At 45.4% G+C, this 17,384-nt stretch overlaps 1 protein-coding gene across 2 annotated transcripts in view; it reads left to right on the forward strand.

Moving 5' to 3' along the window:
* Positions 1 to 17,384, forward strand: part of GLI3 (GLI family zinc finger 3) — a 273,042-nt gene that overhangs the window by 141,601 nt on the left and 114,057 nt on the right. For both annotated transcript variants that reach the window (XM_035026515.1, XM_035026516.1), the window contains exon 4: positions 8,723 to 8,828. In XM_035026515.1, the coding sequence (XP_034882406.1) occupies positions 8,723 to 8,828 (106 nt within the window). The remainder of the gene's footprint in view (positions 1 to 8,722; positions 8,829 to 17,384) is intronic.

Genomic DNA, 17,384 nt, shown 5'->3' on the forward strand with positions numbered 1-17,384 from the left:
GAGCAGTAGCGGAGGTGGGCAGGCAACCCGGGGCCTCAGGGTGCTATAGGCAGCGAGCCCAAAGCCCCTGCCCAGTGAAAGCGGTCTCAAGACCATTGGCCTCTCCAGAGAGAAGTGTCCCTGACAGTGCCCAGCTGAATAGACTAGAAGGTTTGTGGACACCCCCATTTATCTATCATTACCCCAGTCCTAAAGTGGAATGCTGGCAATTGGAATTGCTGTTGGGTGTTTGGAGCAGTTAACTTGTCTGGACTGTAGGATGGCCTCTGTTCTCTGTAGACACGGTGAGGTGTTCTACCAGAAGTTTGGGTGCTCAGGGCGAGGCGCCTCCTGCCTGCAGGACAGTTTAGACATCCAAGGGCATTACCGTGAGAACAGGTACTTTAGGAGACGGCAAAACAGAGATAATCTGAAATTTATTTAGCATCCCAAAGGAATTAGGCTAAGAATCAAAAGAAAGTCAGATAAGATGGTGGCGAAAGCGAAGGGCAGCCAACAAGAGAGGAAGTCCCAGTGTGAATCTAGGGAGTGGACCTTGGAGTTGTTCTGAATCCCATGCGGGCAGTTCTGGGGCTTTTTATCTGCATAGCCAGGAATTGGAGAGGAAAGAGTAATACAAGAAAAATGAAGAACAGTTTAGTTCCTTACATTCTCATGAGCCAAAAAGTGTGAAGGAGATTTTTTTTGTACCCTAGCAGCAGTGGATTCTCCCCGTTCTCTCTGACTTCCTTGCTCATCCTGGCAAGAAAATCACTTTGCGGGCTTTATTATTTTATAGTCATGGTGAAAGGAGCCCTTAAAATAAACTCTTTCCTTAAAGGCTTTGTGTGTTCCTGCTTCACGAGGCTTCATAGACAGTGAGAAGTCAGGGTTTAAGGGACAGGAAAGTGGAGCCTTTCAGGGTTCCCGGTGTGCAATAAATGTGCTGGAATTTCAATGGATTCCAAAGGCGTAACAATAATAGCATTAAGAACAGGCCAGGGCCTTTGATGTTATTGACAAAAAGAGGGAGAGTGTGGGCGAGGGGGGCCCTGTCATTTGTGTCCTGAGCTTTTAAACTTTTGACCTCCAACCTTTTGTGTCAAAGAGCTTTTCTCCATATGGGTGTTAGCCTGCTCAAGTATCCCGAATTCACTGAAGCATCAACATTTTCTTGGCGGGAAAGGGCATTCGGTGTCTTGGAAAAGGTCCAGCATGGGGAGGTTATTGCTGATCGCCCACCATTGTCTTCCCGGGCTGGGGGTGGCAGGGTGGGTTTGGATGGTGGCTTCGCATGCCCACGTGAAGTGACTGGCCATGTGGCAGGCAGCAGGCAGCCTCGCAGGGCTGGAGGGTGAGCAGCAGAGCCTTGGTGAAGCCCTGTGTGTGCAGGCATCTCTTGGGACTGGCCCCGTGCGTGTTCTGAATGTGGGAGGGCACCTGGAGTCCTGCACAGGGAGGATTCCGAAGAGATGGTGGGGCACCTATTGCTGGAGGCCTGTGGGGTGATGGGAGTCATGCAACGCCTGCGTGGGAGACTGGCCCGGTCCACTGCCGCCATCCCATGGCTTCAGTTTCCTTCCTAGTCTTCTCTGCACCCTTCGCCATTCCTGTAGTAAACATTTAGTGGGTTCCTACAAGGATGGGTGTGCCTCTTCTGGGCCTGGGACGGAAAGTAGACAGTCCTGATCTGACAGTGGGCCAGGGCAGGGATGCCCGGAATGATCGCGGAACAGAGTAAGCACCTCTCTTCTTTATGGCTGTTCATCTGCCCCAGCCATGCTTACAGCTCAGTCTTGAGTCATCTTATACTTGTGCGAGGGAGAGTGCTTGAGGAGGAACACCAGGGCCCTCTGAGAGTTTCGACCCTAGTGGGAGAGGAGATGGGGGAGCGCATGGAGGTGCGGATGGAGTTGCACAGGTTGTCCATGGTGCTCCCACACAACCCGAATGATGGAGAAGGGAAGAAGGAGCAAGTGTTCCCTCCGGGTCCCTGGCAGGACTGACCAGGTGGTATTTGCATGAGTCTCGAAGTCAGAGTAAAAGTTGAGTAGGAGGGAGTTCGTTCTCCACCGAGGGGACACCGGAGACAATGAGCGGCTGCACATGGGAGCACTGACATGGGGATGCAACCGGTTGTTGGGGGCCTTGACTGCCCGTCGGAGGTTGCGTTGCATTGGGAAGGTGATCCTGGGCCACTGCAGACCCGGGGAGCAGGGAGGGACATGGCCAGTCTAAGTTACAAGAATATAAGTCTGGAGAATACAGTTTAGATAAGAAATGATAGAAAGCCTGAACTCCGGCAGCCTCGATTAGAGCCTCAGAGGGCTGACTTTGGAGTGAAAAAGACACTGGTGTGCCATGCTTTCCTGCATTTGCCTGAACGAGGGCCGTCACCATCGCTCTCCAGTGAAAGAACGGGCGGACTCATCATACCTGCTCCTAGGGTTATCAGGAGACATAAGTGAGGCCATGAGTCTAAAAGACTTAGTACAGTACCTGACATGTGTTAAAGTACTCATACTTGTGACTGTTTCTATTGTTATTAGTAATTACTGTTAATGAGGTAAACCTTGAAAGGCCTTTGGTTACTGATTGATGGGAACTGGAAATGGCCTGGCCAGTGGAGTTTAAAGAGGAGAGAATAAAAATCTCTCTCTTTTTTTTTAAAGATTTTATTTTTATTTACTTGACAGAGAGCATAAGCAGGGGGAACAGAAGGCAGAGGGAGAAGCAGGCTCCCCACTGAGCAGGGAGCCCAATGCGGGGCTGGATCCCAGGGCCCAGGGATCATGACCTGAGCTGAAGGCAGTTGCTTAACCAACTGAGCCACCCAGGTGCCCCAAAAAGTCTCTCTTTTTAATTAAAGATTTATTTATTTGAGAGAGCAAGAGCAAGGAAACTTAAATTTGCAAGTTTAAATGATTATTGCCATTATTTGCTAAATTTATAGTCAATTTCATTCATCAACATGCCTATCTTAGAATTTGTTTAGGATAGGTTTTGCCAAAATCACAGGATAAGTATCCCTTTTCAGAATAATTACTAGTATGGACACTTCTGTAAAGATATTTTTAAGTGACACAGATTGGTATCTAAGTACTTTACATATGTAGTGCTATCAGTCAAAAATTACATGGATAGGAAAGAAAAAATCTGTGGGCGGTTTTTCTGAAGGGTAAGAATTTCAGAAAATTCCTTTATTGTGGTGCTCTAGGACATGCAGTTTCCTCAAATGGTTTTCTGTAAAAAGGCCAGGCAATAAATATGTCAAACTTCGTGGGCCATGTGTTCTCTGTCATAACTAATCAACTCTGTCGCTGTCGTGTGGAAGCAGACATAAGCAGTTTATAAGCAAAAGAGCATGCATGTCTTTTAATAAAACTTTATTGACAAACACTGGTCCACACACAGTAGTTTTCAGATCCCTCCTGTAGCGTATTCTTTCCAAGTAAGGCTCCTGCCGTGGTATAAAGTAACAAAATAATAGGTCTTTTTTTTTTTTTTTTAAGGGCAAGACATCTATAGATTTCTCAAGTATATTAGAACCAGTTTTTTAAAACTTGCGCCATGCTACAGAGGGTCTTATAAATGCTAATGATACTGGAGATGTTTTTCACTTCTGTGCCACAAGCGTGTGAGACCACAAAGAAGATTCCTCATGCGCCGTGGGGTGAGTCCACCGGGTGTTCGAGTCAGTCCACTGGGTGGTGTCTCCCTCAGGCCACCGAGGCCTGGCAGAGGTCTCGCAGGGACCGAGGTGATGACTGGGGATGCCCAGGGTGGAAGAGGCAGAGACAAGACCCCCGGTGACTCTTCCCCATCTCCCTGAAGGGGGAAGGGTCTCTCTCCCTCTCCCTTTCTCTGGCTTGAGACTTCCCATTCGATAGTCACCGGGTGATTATTTTGGTGATATATTCTGGTATAGTGGCTGGTGGCCACATGGGATTTTAATGATATTTCTGCTGACAACAGGTGATTGAGTGAATTTGAGGGGCTTGGACATTCCTACGGGCAGGGTTTTGCCCTAATGACAGGAACAATAATCTCTAGTTCTGGTCTTGAGTAAGTTCCAAAGTGAATGCTCAGATGACTTCAGTCTTTAAATTAGCCAGGAGAACTTGGACCCTCAAGTACCCTCTGTGAATTATACTCCTTTAGGGCATGAAGTGAGCCAACTTTGATCTCTCTTTTTTAAACTGCAATTTTTATATGGAAATTTCATACCTTAAAAGACAGTTTTCCAGAGTGGCATCTAAGAGATCTTCTAGCCCGGGGATCCTAAAACTACTTCTTGGGAGAAAGATGCAACCAAAGATAAATCTCGAAGTGTCTTTGTCTGGCTATAGCTTTTACGATCAACCCAGGCTGTTGTGAAGAGACCTCGAAATCAATGCCTCTCATTCCTAATGAGACCCTTAATGCGTGCCATGATGACAGCCAGCATGAAATCGAACACTGACAACTATACCCAGCACAAATATTTTTACTATGCATTTCAATTTAAACACGTGTCAAGCCAATTACATATTTATGGGGTTTAAAGGCTATTCCACTGAAGCCTTGGATAATACGCACTCTTCAAAGCTCGGGTTAGTACAAGAGGAATTTGGTCTAATAGTCAAGCCTCTTGCACGTATGCAATAAATCATCTTTGCAACCATAAGCATGTACAGTTGACTGCTTACCACGGCTCCGCAGCCTCACCCCCACCTGGTAGAATTTTAATTCCCTCAGTAAAATTGATTCTACCAGTTCTGCACATTATTCTCCCCGTCTTCCATTTAGCCCGTTAGTTTGCTGACAGTAGAGTACACAGCACTTAGCAGCTGGTTTGTGGAACCATCAGTCAGGAAATTGTATGATAAATAGGAGGTAGCCAGGTTTAGTGGCACTTCCTTCTGCTTCAGCAGTTTTCTCCTGACTTTGGAAAAGTCATCATGCGGTGTTTTGTCAAGGGCCCGAGCAGGAGAGGGCTGCAGTGTGGCATCTTTCTGCACACATCCACTTGAGTTATGATGTTCCACAGCTGCGCTGCTCGTGTGTAAATAGTCACCCGCGTAGTGGTTAATTATGGTGGCTGCTGGCGACACACGCCTGTTCTTGTCGTGCGGGTTTTCTTGGATGGCTCCTTGGGCCCGTGATGGAATACACTGCGATCTTCCACATACAAATGACAGGCCAGGGTGCAAGGGAAGCACCCAGCATTGGAGGACTTGGGAACTTTTTTCTGTGCGAGCAATGCATGAGGGTTAATGTCATGCGATGGCACAGATGGGACGGGACAGAATCATTGTTTTTTTTTTTTTTTTTTTTTTTTATTCTTCGTTTATACCATTAAGCCGTGCTCAGGCATGTCTCGAAGTGCAGGAGGGGTGTTGCAGTGCATTTTTCCCGGAAGGTAGCTCAGGAGCTGTGGTCTCCACTGATCGCGGATGCACCAGGAAGAGTTGTTTGCACAGACTTCATCAGTCCAAGAGAACTTATTTTAGGCTGCATCAAGAGGGAAGCAAATAGAAAGAGTAAAATGCTTAAACTAAGACCAGATGTGTGTGCTCAAATCAGATCAATCCCATTAATTTTTGTTCTTTATTTACCCTAATTCCAGAATGCAGAATCCACAGATTTCCTTAGGACATAAATAAGCACATACTCTCAGTCAGAATGAACTTTTAAGCTCACAAGACATCAGATGCAACAGTGAGGAAGGACAACGAATGTCCCAATAATCGCATCTTCCGTTTTCCTCTCAAATTGTTTTTGCAGTGCTTGGTCATTTTCTCTTTCGTTCTGGAAGGAGAGAGGGCGAGAATAAGAGTGAATTAAAATCTTGTTAAAATACCTTCTCGTTAATGTGAAAAGGTGGCAGTGCCTTTTAAATGTCCATGACAGCCCTACAGGTTTTCTTGGGGAGGAGATTTTTATGCTGCTCGGGTGCACTCTTGATTTTATAGGATCAACAGGTCGGTCTTTGCCTGTGTGCACATAATCAGTGCAACTTCATGATCAAAACTCAAACGATGAGAAGGGGTGTTACTTCCTAGATGTATGATACTGAAAGTGAAATAAATTCACACATTTTGAGCCCCATGTATATGAAAAATGTGGATTTGTGCCTTGTCGTAATTCATTGTTGAACCCACAAAGAGAAAAGCAGATACGGTTGACACCCACTTATCTGGTGGAGAGAATTAAATCACACAGATCACAGCCAAGAGCCAGGGAAGGAAGATGTGAAAAGATCTTCCAACTCTGATGTGCCTGTCACAATGTCCCTCAAAACAGTCCTGAAAAATATGTGGGAGAAACCCTCAGGAGGTGGGCCAGACTTTTTGAATGCTTGACTGAAACACAGTGCTCGTGGCCTTACTTCTCTGATTTCCAAGAGCAGATGACGTGAACTAAGTTTGAAGTCCATGGGAGGCAAGTGTGTTCACGTGAGCAGCAGCCACTGAAGGAGACCCCCACCCCGCCCGCGTCTGGTGGCCATCCCCCTCACCCTGGACTCAAATCTGACACACTGAGGCCTGGTTCAGAATTCAAAATCTGGAAATATTTACTGAACGTGTGTCAGACTTCCAAACTAGTGAAAAAGATTACTCCACTCAATTGTAGGTTGTTTTAAGAAGGATGACTCATTTTCGTCGAAAATAGTTAAGTGAAATTGGACATTTTGGCTCCGCAGGATGACTGACTTGCGGGGCGCCCGGACTGCATTTGACATCAGTGCTAGATCAACTTTCAGACTTAGCATGCCAGCCATGAAGATTTGCATTACAAAAGATGCCAACATCCTTTACTATTAAGTCCTAAGCAGTGCACTTAAAATAGAATTGATTTGTGTGTGTGTGGAATTTATACAGCGTATAGTGTGGCAAGTGATGAGGTGGTTGGAAATCCTTCGCCAGTTCCGTTTCCAGCGTGGCTGTTCTTGGTGATATCACAGTGACTAGCCGGGCCCCACGATGATTCCTCTTCTCCCTCCTTTATCTTACAAGCAGCCCTGGATACAGTCAGAAAGCCTTTGTGTTACAACATTCCTCTCCCAGTCCTAGAGGTTTTCCAAGAAAGTTTCCACATCTGGTGGGCCCATAGCTTCGGGAATTGCCTTGGTTCTGTCAACGCTGTGTCAAGAGTGTTTCACTCTTATTTTATTTTTTTTTCCCTCCTAACCTTACTAGTCGATTCTCAAAGGAAGGAAGCAAGGGCAAAGTTCGAACAAGGGAAGTAAGGTTTCATAATTTTTTTTTAAAAAGGTTGTTACGTTGACATTCTAAAAGATGCTTGTTGAAGAAAGTTTAGGAGAAAGAGAAATGTATAGGGAGGAAAAGGAAAAACACCTGAATTCATCTCACACACACACACACACACCCCACTCAGACACGGGGACGTGTGCACATCCACGGTGCAGAGGTGGGTCACGCCTGGTCGTGTTTGGCACAGCCCCTCACCCCCACCTGGAGCTTCTATGTCCCTTCTTCCAGACGCAACTCAGAACCTGTTTGCGGGGCCTCATTTGGATCATCTGTTCTACTGGCTACCTCAGGTCCAGCAAAACCTTCAGACTTTTAGAAAACGCTGGAAGCCCTCCTGAGGCACCTCTGGCGTGCACATCAATCCCTGGGACTCTCTTCGCATGCAATAGCATGCGTGTGTGGAAGGCAATATTTGAAGAGAGGCTTCGGTGTATATGCTGTAATGCAGGGCTCACGGCCGTGGAGACACCTTCGCTCCATCCCTTTGCTTCCTGAAACGTGGGGAGAAACTTGGGATCAGCCAAGCTTCTCATGATAAAATCTGGCAAAATTCTCTTCAGGTTTTACGGTGGATCACTATTTAGAAAAAAAACAAAAACAAAAACGTTCATGTTCAGATTTGTCAGAGATGGTCCGCTTAAGTTACTCTAGTCAAAGGAGTTGAGGAACTCTCTGAAGTAGTGCACACATGGGAGCCCAGGGAATGCGAACCCCAGCCTGAGCCCGACAGCGGAGAGGCCGGTCTGGGTCCAAGGTGAATGTCAGGGCTGCCGGCCTTCCTTTGCTCCCAGCCTCCCCCTGTCAGTGTGAGAGGGTCCGCCCACCTCCTCCGGCCCGGTTAGCCCATTTCTCTGGCTAACCTGTAGATTTGCTGTCCTTGTCCTTGGGTCAGGACTGTGGAGGCCTGACCCAGGACAGGAAGGAGGGGAGTGTGCCTTTAAATGTTAAAATCACGTGGGCGTGTGCGTGTGTGTGTGTGTACCATGCATATGTATGACAGAGCAGACATACATGTATATAGTCCCATGGATTCTAGCAGGGACTTTAGAAAAGACTCTTTCTTTTAAGAAGCATCATGGATACGAGAGAAACAAAACTAGTCTTTATATTACGTCTTGTCTAAATTTCCATTGACGGTACAATTATAGAAAGAAATGTGTGTCTTGAAATCTGTTCCTTTTGGTTTTGTCACTCCCTTTACCCTTCCCTTCAGGATGGGACATGCCTTATTCCCCTTTCTTGTTTTTCCGTGTGGGTTGTCGCCGCGTTCCTCACCCCCATGTCCTTGGGGGTGCAGGTACAAGGTGCTTGGTCGTACTTCTGGGGTCCCCTGTGGCCTCCTAATGACCTTGGAAGAGTATTTCCACAGATTCTCGAAAGTGGACCCGGCCTACGTTGTGAAGGCAGAAGCACGGTATGGTGTCGGGGGCTGGGATTCTGTTTCAGAGCGTTTCTTTTATACATGCTGGATTTTCTTTCTGTTTCAGACCCTTCTCATCTCTTTCCTGCATTCCACCCTCCTGTACCAATCGATGCAAGACATCATGAGGGGCGTTACCATTATGACCCGTCTCCAATTCCTCCACTGCATGTGTAAGTAGTAAAACTTGACCCCTTAACGAAGCAGAACTGAGCACGAGCTCTTCCTGTCCCACGACGTTTTGTTAACGGTGCGCCTCCCGGGCTTTGAAGATGTGGTAGGAGTATAAGATTTACTTTTGAAATATGGCAAGCCTGTCTGTTCCTGGACTCACTGAAGCAGATCCCCGTTGCTTCCTGAAGAATGCCTGTCACACTAGGTGGCTGGCAAGTATTCACTATATATTTTGCTGACGTGTGTTCTGTGGGCTGTAAATACTAAATTAAACAGTCGAGGTCTAATGGAAACTTACCCCTCAGAGAATATGTATCTGGGAGAGATTGGGTTTGAAGAGTTTCATGCTAACGTTCCCGTTACCTGGAAGTTCTTCCTGTCCCAGCGAGCACAACGAATTGTCATTAAATTTTCATGGAGAATTTTCAGGGCCCCCATGCTGTGGCCGGCGACAGGGACTTGATTGATGGAAATGTCTCCCAAACAGAACGGCACCCATGATCAAGTGCGTGATTTACACAAAGATAAAGGGAAAGAATGATGGTGATCATGTACATTAGAAAAGAAAGCAGAGCATTTTGTGGAAACAAATATTATCTCACCCAGGTTGGGGGTAAAAAGAGTAGTGGACTTCCACACTAAGATGGTATTCTCTTGTCGTCATGTCCGGAGGACCGTCTGGAACTGTAATTACCGGAGCCAGTGTCTGGGAGGGGCCGCCCTTTCCTCACGGCCTTGATGTATACATTTAGTCAGATCTGGTAATCACCCTACATTCTGAGACAGTAAAGTTAGAAAAGCACAAATAATACTTTGAAGAATAATGCTGGTTATTTAGATGGTAGATTGCGTCTCCATGGCCATTAGTTAAGCTGTGTAATTACGTATATGCCAAAGAAAAATGAAGTTGTTTTAAAACAAGTCCTCCTCTGTGAGCAGAATTAATTGATATTAACAGCCGTAACTACATGCCCATGTACACATATAATATTTTACCAACAGTTTTTTGGATCCATCCCCCATTATTGAATTGTAATTTCAGAGCAGATTTGCCTGGAGGTAAGTAATAAATCTGTGTTGCAGACTTCCATGAGCATTAAAGGAGAAGTGGGTATTTATAAAGAGGGAATACAGAAACTTGTGACTTATTCTTTGATTTTTCACTGGAACACAAGGAAGTGTTCACGGGGTTCTGAAGCCTGCTAAAAATATACTCAAATAAAACCATGAGGCCAATTAAAAACCCGTATACAAAAAGGGAAGGACGTTCCAAATTCAGGCCAAAACCTGCCGTGTAATTCACCCCTGTGGTCTGGAGACATTGCGGGGCAGATGGGCCCACAAAGGTCCTCAACGAGGCTCTGCCCCGTGGTACAGAGCCAGCAAGGACCAGACCAGCTTTGGAGATGCACATGGCTGATTCCTCCCAGACTCCAGTCTCTGTGACGTGGTAATTTAAATCAGATTTTCTGTGGAATTTCAGAATTCTTTGTGCTTCCCAAAATCCTGTTACAGAGAAACTTCCCCAAAAAATGAGTTTATATGATGGAATGAACTAGTTCCTATGGGTTCATTATAGTTTGCCTTGTTATTAAATGCAAATATGAATTTAACCGTTAAAAATCCCAAGTCTTGGTTCTTTGGCAGAATACAACAATAGCAAGCCCTCACATAGCCCACACGTTGTGTTCTGGGCCCTGATCACTGTACCTTCAGTATTAGCTCACCTGTGATAAGGACACGGCAAGATGAGGCAGGTCAAGTTTGGAAAGTCCTGGGGTTGGGGGTTGCATTTCAGGTATGACTGCTGAGCTGGGATTTTTATAGGTTTTAGGGACTTCCTGCTTTTCCAGCCAAGCCTTCGGGTACTTTCACACAATTGACTAAATGGTTGTCTAGCTTCCTAAATAGACCGTTTCCAACATTCACAATGTCAGGCTAGTCAACCTTCCCGAGGCCCACAGGAGAGTCCTGGAGGCTTCGGAGCATCATTGCCGTGGGCAGAGTGTAGTGAGGAGGTGGGTCTGTGGCCCCCCGGGACTGCTAGCCCTAGCAGGGTTGTAGATGGGGAACCTGGGCTTATGCACTTGGCTCCGGGAGGGTAGGGCCCATCTCTCCCGTGCGCCTTTGTAACAGGACATTCTTAGGGCCCTCAGTGGCCCTCCCTTGCTGCGTGGCCAACTTCTGCTCAACTCCTCATCCTCAAGGCCTAATTCAAATGTCATTTCTGCTGGTGTTCCCGAGGCTGTTCCTCAGAGCACCCCACGTGAGCCTTCACTGTGGTGCATACCCCCTTTCCTGGTGGTTTCCTGCTCGTTGCCCGGCAGTGCCCAGCACCCGGCCAGGCCCCTTGGAAAAGGTTGTCCATCCAGGAGACTGGATGAGCAGGACAGCTCCAATCCCCCCACGCTTGCTTTATTTACACTCACCTGTTCTGGGAACTCTGGTAACCTACCCTTGCGTGGAGCGGTTTCATCCCCTGGAAATGCGGTTTTCTGCCTTACCGGACTCCCCAAATTGCAGGAGGAGTTCAATGAAGTCCTATATGTGTGGGTAGTCTTCAGAGCCCAGGGATCTAAACGAGTGCTGGGAGTTAGCATTCGAGGCAGTGGGGGCCCGAGAAACACTGGCCTCGCTCAATCACGAACCCCTTCCTGCTTTTGCACCTTCTCAGGTGCTAGGAGTAGACGCCTGTGATCATTTTGGGAGTGGAGGGTCATCTGGGCCAGGATGGCTTCATTGCTGAAATGTAGACATCTTTGCTGAGCCGTAAAGCAGTATCCTGGAAAAGTAAAATGGTTTTATCTAGAACACAGGTTCCAAAATGCTCTCTCTGTAACTGTCTTCTAGAAAATGAGATCAAGTGAGCTTACAGAGTTTTTAGGATAAACATTTCTAATTATACCAAGACAAAATTGGGGGATATTCTCATTATTTTGTACACATAATTGTCCTTCTGGTGCCAGGTTAAAAAACGAAATTATAAGTCTCTTGAAAACGGGATTTGTGTTGATGACGGAAGTACCGCCCGATCTCTGTTTAGAAGGATGGCAGGAACTGTGATAATTAAGCTATCATATCCTATCATTAAAGATTCTATTGAAAGAGGTTTATAAATTGCTCCTCTTTTTAGATAAACCACCCTATATTAAGGCATCAACGATATGGTGCAGAATTAAATTAAAATCTCATAAAATGAAATATGTTCCGTATTAGCCGTTTGACACTTAATTTGCCTCTGAATGAGTAGAGGAAATCACAAATTAACCTGCCTTTGTTTTTCCAACCATGGCTTATTAGGTGTTAGAACAACTACAATTACAGCCTAATAATAACCACCAGGGCTTATAAATATGTACGGAAATTTGTCTGTTTGTGTTAAAGGACCCAGCTTGTTAAATGCAGTGCCTTTAAAAGCTTACCCTGCCTCTGTCTCTCGGGGCATTACCCACAGTGCCTGGTCAGGCAGTGTAGACAGAGCATAGAGACTCACATTGTTTGAAGTGTCCTGGAAATAATAGTAGAATTTCTTAATATTTCCTTTCTTAACTCAAAATCATGACTTTACATTCATGGGCTTACAGGTCGGACGGTGGGATGTAGGCATCTTCTTTTCCTGAGTTGTCACGGAAAGGTTGTCCTAGAAAGTGTAAGATTCTTGCATTATGTTCATTTAATTCAAGTAGCTTGGAATTGAAGAAACACTGGAGGTGGGGAATTTCCCCTTTTCTTCTGAAAGTTACTCTCTACTGACTTCACCAGGACCTGTGGATAAACTGGAATGTCTCTCACTCTCTCAAATCGTTTGCTCTGACCACAGAGTCCGTGTGGAAGCCATACAGAAAAGTGCAGTGTTTTGGAAAAATATCAGTGAGTGCACTTAATTAGATTATTGAGTTGTTTTTTTTTTTTTTTGAGCATTCATGACAGAACCTGAATGTGTATCCAGAGTGGAGCAGATTTTTCCTTCCTGGTCTTCTCCGTATCCCATGCCTTGCATTGCTCAGTTCTGCATAACTCCAGGAGGCATTATTGTATTCTGTGGGGGTGCACAGTGCTCTTGAGGCTAAAAGGTACTGCTTGTTTTCAGATTTCACTTGGAAATTGAGACAATTGCCATATTACGCTCCCCTCCCTCATAGTACAGTTATACGTTCAAGTGACTACTTTCGCCTTAATGAAGAAAGTACTCTTTCTCTTATATTTTGAGTGTGGGCTTTAAAAAAAAAAAAAAAAAAAAATTAGTGTCCGAATCCATTTAACGAAACTCCCTTTTAAAAACTAGACATAGAGTATTCGTAGATACCCAAATTATAAAGTTTTAAATAATGCATTTATTCTGGATTTTCTCTTGGAAGAGATGTCTGTCTTGTACCTCCAGCCAGAGTTTTCTCATTTATGGACCCATATGAATTGAATTTCAGACAGTCCATTTGCTTCATACTGAACTCTGCAATTCATTTTCCAGAGCAGGATCCTTAGTTACTAATCCATTACGATCATTCAAGCCCCATAGACCTTCTTGCCAGCTGAGCCGAGAGCAGCCCGTGTCTGGAGCTGGGGATATGAACAGGGTTGCGCCCCCAGCCAGGAGTCACAGAGGGTGTGACCCTTCACCCTCCACTCCACTCATTCGTCCCAGAAAACCAGCTTCACCTTTTCTCTCTTGGGGGAAGTGAGTGCTCGGGTTCTTATTCGGCAACTCTTTATTCTCTTACTTGAGTCAATGTGGCTCTTGCTGGGGCTGCCCGAGTCCCTGGAATGATTCCACCTAAGTAAGGAGAGGTGCTCTTCCTACTGAAAGTGGTCCATGGCTTGGCCCTTGGAGAGAGGACTCCATGCACAGCAGATCACTCGTGTTAGCTGTGAAGTGGAGGGCACTGGAAATAAGGAAGGCTTTGCCCCGTGATTATGATGGCCTTTTAGGGATGAGAGCAGGAAGATGAGTAGCAAGTTTGGAGCATGAATAAATACATTTCTTTCCAGAGAGAAAAGGTCGAAGAAAAGACATGTTATTATGGTAAAGGCTTAGACAAAGGAGGGCTAAGTAGCTGGCCAGTACTGCTCTTCCGTGTCCTTCCCTCATTTCTTTCCACCCTTCCTGAATTCACCACCTTGCGTGCTGTACCAAGTACTGTACCTATTGGGAGCTCATACAGTAGTCATTCAAAAGCAGGCTTCAGCCTAGCTGCCTACTTAAAACTTTGTGATGGGCCCATACACATAATAGTGGTTTCATTCTTTTCATTCCCTTCAGTAAAGTACAGAGGTTGAGCAAAACCTTGTATTTGTATCTGCGGGCATACCCAGTCTGGAAGATTTGAAGGGAACAATTTAAAATTAACAAAGGAAAGTCCCTTTTTCCCTTCAGTGCTCTACCATAACCCTTATTAGGACTGGTAAAGTGTAGTGACGGATTCCAGCAAACGACTAGAGCTAAAATAGTCTAATAGTCCCACCGCCCTACCCCCACCAAAAAAAAAAAAAAAAAGAAGAATAGAAAAGATGTACAATTGTATTTCTTGAGTACAAAGACCATCTGTGTGGGTTTTTCTTGCATTTGCTGGGCCAAATCCACACCATCCACACCATACACATAGTAGCTCCTAAATCAGAATTATTTTCAGGAATGATAATGAGCTGTTTCTCTTAGGCCACTGCAGGATCACGGCCAACACCTGTTCTTTGCTTTTGTTTGTTTACTGTTGTTAGAGCATATCACCTTTATGCCAACAAGTCTAGCACGCTTAGAACTCAAAATCAAAAGCTTAATAAGTTAATACTTACTTATATTATAGTACTTCTCATGATGTCTGATGTCTTCCCTGATATGAAACCGGTTACTGGTTGTAAAAGGCCAAAGTTACCTTATATGACATTTATTACTGATTCCCAGGCCCTTCATGTGGAAATAAAGTTAATGAAACTAGCAATCTTCAATGGAAAACCTTTTTAAAAAGAAGAGCAAAATTTCAAAACTAAGGGGAAAAAAAAAAAAAAGACATGAATAGACAGTGCAACGTGAGAAAATACATAGCGACCATACCTTTTATGTGACATTTGTGAGTATTTATGGGCGACGCACAGTTTTAGAGACGTTACATAATTATCTCACGTTAAACTTAGAGCGGTGCTGTGAAGGAGTCGTCATGACCAGCCTCGTTCTAAAGATACGGAGGCCTTGATGCAGGGAGGTTACACAGCTTGGGAGTCAGTTGTGCCTCAGACGTCCCCTCCCCCGCCCCGTTACACTTGACTTTCATCCTCTGCTTGTGAAAATCAGCACTGCACCCTTTATTGGTCTGCACCTACTGGGTGAGCCCAAACAATTGTAACAATACCCGATAGGAAGTTCTCAGTGTCACCGGGCTGTCCGTGTCTTATGCAGATTTCTAAGGTAGGAAATATGGCAGTGTGAAGAGCCATAAATAAACCTTCGGACCTAATAAGCCTGTCCAGAGCCAGCAAACTTACATACACACCAGTGTTTGCTGCTGTCGAATTTGTGAAACCAAATGACTGGACAGAGTACATATCCAGCCAGAGGGAGCGGGTTGGTAAACATGATGTGTCAACTTGGTAGCCTGTTGGGCAATCCTCAATGGGCGCATTTGAGAAGAACGGATCAAAACATGGGAAAATAATGATCAGTGATTATAGCAGTGTACTCTCCAGAACGTAAGCCGTGTTGGACTGGGTCACAACGTGTGTCTGCCTGGAACCTTCGTCCTTCCGAGCCCCGTGGCTTGCTCCCTCACCTCATATACTTCCCAGCACTGATGTCTCCTTATCAGAGAGGTCTTCGGTGAAGACTGTCTCATGGAGTTTGGCAACCTACTGCATATGAACCTAGTACAGCCCAAGGCCTGTTGTTGTGAATAAAGTTTTATCGGAACACAGTGACCGCCTCTTGTTTACTCTTGTCTCTGGCGGCTTTAGCAATCCATGGCCTGGTTGAGTTGGGTACCTGAGATAGACAGAATATGGCCCACAAAGCCGAAAAGATAAACTTGGCCAACCCCGACCTAAAATAACACCTTCTTTCCAGCCCCACTCTTTGTCCCCTTTTTCTGCTTTATTTTTCTTTCTTTTTTAATAAGCAAATGCCATGCACCGTATTTTCCACTTTTAGACTTTCCTACTGCTAATCCCAACATTTTTCATTGCATATCCTGTCCGGTTCAAAAAAGAAAATACCTCTTATTGTCTGGTTATCATTCCTCAGGCTTAACTGAAAAAATGTAAAGCCTGCCTAATTTTCAGGAACTACTTTAGGCTTACAGCCACGGTTCCCTGTGTAAGTATGAAAACGTGCGTGAGTTTCAGTTCCTCAACTTTCAAAATTTTCATGAGCCGGCAGCATAAATTCGGACCAACCGGTACACACTTTACTTTCCATTAAGAAATGAGCATGAAATAAAGTATATCAAAGGGCATCGCACTTATTTCTGTCTCGCAGGATTTCTAATGACTGAAATCCTGAATTCGGTCATCGGCTGCAGAGAAAGCAGGCCCTAATTATAGTGCATATTCACAGAGTCTGAGCGGCCGCTTCTTGGATAAAATTCCTGTGTTCTTTGTGCTGTGCTCAGCAGTCAGGTCCGGGAGCAGATACTGACTGGAGGTATTCACGATCACTGAACCGGAAGCTGCCGGCTCTACAGAGCCTGCTGTCAAACCTGTTGCAGGGGCCTGGGGGGTACTGGACTGTAACAGACTTTTTTTCTCTGAGTACAATGCTTCCACTCATGGTAAGCCTGGCTTCAAAGAAAACAGAAATTTACTGCCACGGTTTTATTTATTTTTCAACATATGTGTTTGAAAAAATTGAACTTTAACAGCATTTGTCCCAAAGGGAAGACACTTTGGGGTGAGTCTCGTGGGATGATGACCGGCCAAACGGAAGGGGCCTGCAGCTCTTCCTATGCGGTCCTCTCTCCTTCGCTTGGGTAACAGAACCCGCTTTTTCCGACTAAACAAAGACATGCCATTTCCTACAGCAGCACAGCACGCTGAGTTCATTTCAGACCTTTCCCCAGGGGAAGAAAGGCCCATGACACAGGCATGCCTGTCATTCATTTCTTTTTGTTACCGTCGCACCCCCCATCCCTGCTCCCAGCGAAATTCATACATCAAAAAATAAAATGGGCGCAGACTTGTTTCCAGAAACCTGCTCGCTCACTTTCTGAATCCTAAGTAACAAATTAGCTAGATTTGTGCATCTTTGGTGATGCGAGGGAACGAAGCACGCTAAAAGGAATTAGCAGGGGAAAGGTCAGTTTAGAAACTCATCCTCTGAGTCCTAAAGTAGGGCTGTCTGGGCAGCACGTTCATTAGATCACTGTATTGAAAAGAACTCTGAAGAGCAAAATCTTGACCATTTTTAGTCTTCGTGTGATCTTTGTGAAAGACACGTCAGAATCGTAAAGGCATCATTGGATCGCACTTGGGTAAAAATTAACGGGTTGGTCCCGTGGCTTTATGGTGCCGTGCTTTCCTCCTGAGCTAACCCAGCTGAGTTGGTGATGGTGCATTTGTTTTTGTAAGTCTGGTGT

This window comes from Mirounga leonina, unplaced genomic scaffold (assembly GCF_011800145.1).
Source record: "Mirounga leonina isolate KUSES-001 unplaced genomic scaffold, KU_Mleo_1.0 Mir_199, whole genome shotgun sequence".
Classification (NCBI taxonomy): Eukaryota; Metazoa; Chordata; class Mammalia; order Carnivora; family Phocidae; genus Mirounga; species Mirounga leonina.